Source organism: Cebus imitator, unplaced genomic scaffold (genome assembly GCF_001604975.1).
Source record: "Cebus imitator isolate Cc_AM_T3 unplaced genomic scaffold, Cebus_imitator-1.0 Scaffold258, whole genome shotgun sequence".
Lineage (NCBI taxonomy): Eukaryota > Metazoa > Chordata > Mammalia > Primates > Cebidae > Cebus > Cebus imitator.
Window position 1 is genome coordinate 1,154,600 of NW_016107573.1, and position 5,928 is coordinate 1,160,527.

At 43.1% G+C, this 5,928-nt stretch overlaps 1 protein-coding gene across 1 annotated transcript in view; it reads right to left on the reverse strand.

Moving 5' to 3' along the window:
- SFI1 (SFI1 centrin binding protein) overlaps positions 1-5,928 on the reverse strand; it is a 109,677-nt gene that overhangs the window by 40,490 nt on the left and 63,259 nt on the right. Inside the window, 1 exon segment of the mRNA XM_017499526.2 lies at positions 874-1,030. Within this exon segment, the coding sequence (XP_017355015.1) occupies positions 874-1,030 (157 nt within the window).

Below are 5,928 nucleotides of genomic sequence, written 5' to 3' on the forward strand. Positions count from 1 at the left end.
ACTAAAAATACAAAAACATTAGCTGGGCATGGTGGCGCGTGCTTGTAATCCCAGCTACTCAGGAGGCTGAGGCAGGAGAATTGCCTGAACCCAGGAGGCGGAGGTTGCGGTGAGCCAAGATCGCGCCATTGCACTCCAGCATGTGTAACAAGGGCGAAACTCCATCTCAAAAAAAAAATATATATATATAGGAGAATGGTTAAGTATATTAAGGTAAGCCATCCTATAAAATATGAACAGTTGTTAAAAAATAACATTTATGACAAATACTTAAGATGTAGAAAACTGTTAACTGTGTGGAAAAAGATATAAAACCATAGGTTATTAACATAATATATATATAAAAGAGGCCGGGTGCAGTGGCTCACACCTGTAATCCCAGCACTATGGAAGGCCAAGGCAGGTGGATCACCTGAGGTCAGGAGTTTGAGACCAGCCCGGCCAAGGTGATGAAACCCCACCTCTACTAAAAATACAAAAATTAGCTGGGCGAGGTGGCGGGCACCTGTAATCCCAGCTACTCAGGAGGCTGAGACAGAAGAATTGCTTGAACCGGGGAAGCAGAAGTTGCAGTGAGCTAAGATCGTGCCACTGCACTCCAGCCTGGGCAACAAGAACAAAACTCTCTCTCAAAAAAGCAAAACAAAACAAAACAAAACAAAAAAAGCCTATCTATCTACAATAGATATAAATAAAAAGCCAAAGGGAAATAAATGTGATTCAAGGATGATGTATTTTCCTCCTCAATCTCCTTTTACCAACATTTCTGGAGTAACACCATTATATTACTTCTCAGTACAGTACCACTGGCAGCAGGAGAGTGGAAACTGTGACCAGACTCTGTGTCTCGAGAGCCTCAGGCTTCCTACTCACCATTCTGCTGTCTCTTTACTCTGCGGACTTGCAGGTATTCAAGCCAGGCCTTCAGAAACCTCCGCTTTTGCCAGTGCTGGTGGTGCTTCACTGCAGAGGCAACCTTTTGTTTCTCCTTCTGGACATATAAGAGCTGCTCCCACCATTGTGACCAAGCCTGAAAAACAGAGAAGAGGCAGCAGTCAAAGGAGAAACAGGAAAACAGGGTGAAGTACAGGCGAAGAGGGAAAAAAGATAAACAGACACACACACTGGAAAGGCTAAAAATGAAACAAGAAAGTGGCAATCCCCTAGCAGGATCATAAGCTATGGGATTGAGGGGTAAGAGGGTCTTTAAGAGGGACATGCTGCTTTCAGAAAGTAATTTTTTTCTGGATTTAAAAAAAAAAGAAGAAGAAAAGAAGAAGAAAATCAACAAACAGATGCCGGGCACAGTGGCTGACATTTCTAATCCCAGCACTTTGGAAGGTTGAGGTAGGTAGATCACCTGAGGTCAGGAGTTCAAGACCAGCCTGCCCAACATGGTGAAGTCCCATCTCTACTAAAAATACAAAAAATCAGCTGGGCATAGTGGCAGGTGCCTGTAATCCCAGCTACTCGGGAGGCTGAGGCAGGACGATCGCTTGAACCTGGGAGGTGAAGGTTGCAGTGAGCCAAGATTGTGCCAGCCTGGGCAATAAGAACGAACCTCAATCTCAAAACAAAACAAAAAAAGGGTCAAGTGCAGTGACTCACGCCTGTAATCCCAGCACTTTGGGAGGCTAAGGTGGGTGGATCAGGAGGTCAGGAGTTTGAGACCAGCCTGACCAACATGGTAAAACCCCGTCTCTACTAAAGATACAAAAAAATTAGCCGGGAGTGGTGGTACACGCCTGTAATTCCAGCTACTTAGGAGGCTGAGGCAAAAGAATCACTTGAATCCAGGAGGCAGAGGTTGTAGTGAGCCGAGATCCTGCCATTGCACCCCAGCCTGGGCAACAGGGTGAGACTCCATCTCAAAAACAAAACAAAACAAAACAAACAAACAAACAAAAAATACCAAACAGACAAGAAGCAGAAATAATCTGAGGGGTGATAGAATTAATTCAGATTTGGCATAGGTGAGGGTCTGCCTTTTCTTCCAAAGTCAGAGTAAGTCTACAGTAAAGAGGCCCTTTTTCAGGCAAATTAGTTCCAGGGATACCTATCTATAGAAGCTACGGGTCTACAGGGGTCTGTGAAGGCCTACAGGGGTCTATAAATGTACACCCTTAAATAAGTGATAATGCATGTCCTAATATGAAGATGACTTAGACAAACACTTCATATCTTTTCTTCAGCCTGTCACGTCTCCTTTCCTTCCTCTCAACTGAATACCATCATTCCTATTTCACTAAGAAAATAAAAGCAATCAAAAGAAAATTTCCCCAAGGTCTACCATGTCTAACCAGCCACGTGCCAACAGGCTGTGCCTTCTCTCTTTCCTGCTACTCTGGATAAACCGTCCATGTTCCCACCAAAGTCAGTGCCTTCCCAACCCTGTCCCACTGTGGCTAATCTCATCCTCCAAGTTAACCGCCTTGGCAGTTTGCCCACTTATGCATCATCACTTTTCACTCTCTGTAGACTTTTGAAATCAGCATATAAATGTGCTATTATTTTTCCCATCCTAAAAAAAAATCTCTTCAGGATGTAACAACTAAAAGCAATGGGTGACCTCTGATTAGACTGTGGAAATGAAAATAGCAACCATACACAGTTTTAATTTGAACTGCATGTTACATATTATCATACCAATATTAAATTTCTTAGAATATAATAACGATATTATGGTTATGTGAGAGACTGTCTTTTTTAGGAGATACAAGCTTTAACATAAACTTTATGTCTACAATTTTAGAGCAGCTCAGACAACATAAATGTATTTATAAACTTAGAGAAAGCAAATGCGCCAAGACATTAACAATGAGTTGGCGGGGCAGGGTGGCTCACGCCTGTAATCTCAGCACTTTGGCAGGAGGATGCTTGAGCTCAGGAGTTTGAGACCAGCCTGGGCAACATGGTGAAACTATGTCTCTACCCACCCCCCGCCCCCCACAAAAAAAATAGCCAGGTTTGGTGGTGTGTGCCTGTAGTCCCAGCTACTTGGGAAGCCGAGGTGGGAGGGTTGCTTAAGCCTGGAAGGTCAAGGCTGCAGTAAGCAGTAATCACACCACTGCACCCCAGCCTGGGTGACAGAGTGAGACCTCGTCCCAAACAAACAAACAACAACAACAACAACAACAAAAAAAAAAACACACAATGGGTTAAAATAGGTGAAACACATACAGTATCTAACTTTTCTATGATTTGGAATTTGTCAAAAATAAAAAGCTGCAGGGGAAAGATGACCATCACAAAAATACATTCAGAAAGGAATAAACCAGTGATTCTCAAACAAACAAAGCAACACCCCTCTCTAGACCCTAGACCACATTGTCCTATCCAGTTAACACTCTGGTTCTGTCTCAAGCTCCTCAAAAGAGCTATTTTCTCATCTCTTTGTCTCCCAGGCAGGCTTTCTTGAGCCCACTCCCATGGGCTTACGGAATAAAACTGCTCTTATTAAATGCATCAGCAATCTCCATGTTGCACAACCCAAAGGTCAGACTTTAGTCCTTACCTCCCTCGACCTGCCACAAGTGTCTGACAAAGCCCTCCTCCTTCCTTCACCTGGCTTTTGGGATGCGTCCAGGTCTCTATTTTGTTCCTGTTGCTGACTCCCACCTCTGTGCACAGGCTCAGCCCTGGAACCTCTCCTCTAGCTACACTCCCTCCCTTTATTCTTTCACCTACTCTAGTAGCATTTTTTTTTTTTTTTTTTTTAAATATGGGGTCTATGTTGTCCAGGCTGGTCTTGAACTCCTGGACTCAAGCAATCCTCCTGCCTCAGCCTCCCAAAGTGCTACGATTACAGGCATGAGCCACTGCACCCCGCCCACTAGTAGCTTTACAGACCGTCTGCCTACTGTAAACTTCTGAATTTTCCAAATTTACATCCTCTCCTGGCCCCATCCTCAAAATTCCATAAATATATCCCACTGCCTTCTTAACATATCTTCTTGTGGATATACAAAAGGCCTATCAGGCTGAAGATACTGAGTCCAGAATTGGGCTCCTCCTAATCTTTTCCCAGAAACCTGCTTCTCTTGCAGTCTTTCCTATTTCAGTAAATGGCATTCCATTGTTCCAATGGCTTAGGCCAAAACTTGGAAGTCATCTTGGACTCTAAAACTTCACATCTCATCCACCCATCTTTTAAAGATGTCAGTTACATCTTTAAAAGATATCCAGAATCCAGCCACCATCTTCCTATCATCTTTGTGCAAAATCTCGCCTGGAATTTTGTAATAGCTTCTTACCTGTTCTCCCTGTTTGTATCCTTGATCATCTCTGGTGTATTATTTATTTATTTATTTGTTTGTTTGTTTATTTATTTAGAGACGGTCTCACTCTGTCACCCAGACTGCCAGACTGAAGTGCAGTGACAAGAATATGTCTCACTGCAGCCTCCACCTCCTAGGCTTAAGCAATCTTCCTGCCTCAGCCTCCTGAGCAGCTGGGACCACAGACATGCACCACCATGCCCAGCTGATTTTCTTTTCCTTGCGAAAGGGTCTTGCTCCATTGCCCACGCTAGAGGGCAGTGGCACAATCACAGCTCACTACAACCTCAACTTCCTCGGCTCAGGTGATCCTCCCACTTAGCCTCCTGAATAGCTGGGACTAGAGACATATGCCACCATGTAGAGACAGGGTTTCACTATGTTGCTCAGGCTAGTCTCAAACTCCTGGGCTCAAGCTGTCTGCCTGCCTCGGCTTCTCAAAGTGCTGGAATTACAGACACATGCCACCATATCTGGCTCTGATGTATTCCCAACACAACAGCTAGAGTGGTCCTTTTTTTTTTTTTTTTTTTTTAGGTCATTTAAATGTCTGTTTTATGTGACAATTTTCCTTCCTGCTTTTTTCCTCTTTCATGCCATCAATCTACTAGAGCAATCAAGTCATCTAACCCATCAAATCTCCCACATTTTGGATTTGGCTGACTGTAACCTCAAGGTGTCTCTAACTTGTTCCTCTGAACCCTTTATTTCCTGTAAACTGAGAGATTCACTTTAGGCTTGCCTGGAGTCGGGTTCATATTTTTAGGCAAAAACAGTTTATGAATGTGGCTGGGTACTTCCCCTTCCACAGTATCATGAGGCATATCACATCTGGCTGCCATAGGTGTAGCAATGCCAAGACTGTTTGGTGGATTCAGATCGCAGGTAGCCAGATTCCTCTTATATTTTCCCACCATCCTCTCACCTAGTGGTGGCTGCCGTGATCTATGTCCTCATTAGGGGTGGCAAAACAGCAATTTTCTAATTCTAGTATTCCTTCTGTATTTATTAATTGGAATTCTTCTATAAAGAAGCCTTCTCTCTTGTTAACCCTCTGCTTTCTTGGAGTTAACAGTTTATACGGGAAAGGTGGGGAAAATGCTTATTTTTTTGCCTTCATTAATTTTTAAAGAATTGAGTTACTCCCCTAACAACCCAAAATCATGACCAATGAGTTCCACTTTCTTTTAAAATTATTTCAAATACATGAATTTTTATGTACTCGATGTTTTCCATTTATTGGACTCAAGTGATCCTCCTGCCTCAGCTTCCTGAGTAGCTGGGAATACACAGGCACCACCATGCCCAGCTTATGGTTTTTTGATGCTCAAATTTTTCTATCTCAAGCCCTGAGAACCCTTCCAAATTGGCTCCTCAGTCCTTCTGACACAGCTCCATTAGCTTTTGTTAAGTTCCTCAGTTTTCAGCACACCATGTCCTAGGTGTATCTTGTTTATTTCCTGCCCCAGACCTATAATCAGCCATTTCTCTAAAAAGCCCTGGTTCCTTTTAGTGGGGAATAGTTAAGACCACAACTTGGGCACTGGAGATACTAAATGATATACTACTGTCACTGCTTCTAAGCCTTTTCAGTAAACAGAGTTAGAAATGCCTTTTTTTTTTCTTTTTTCTTTTTTTTTTTTTTTTTGAG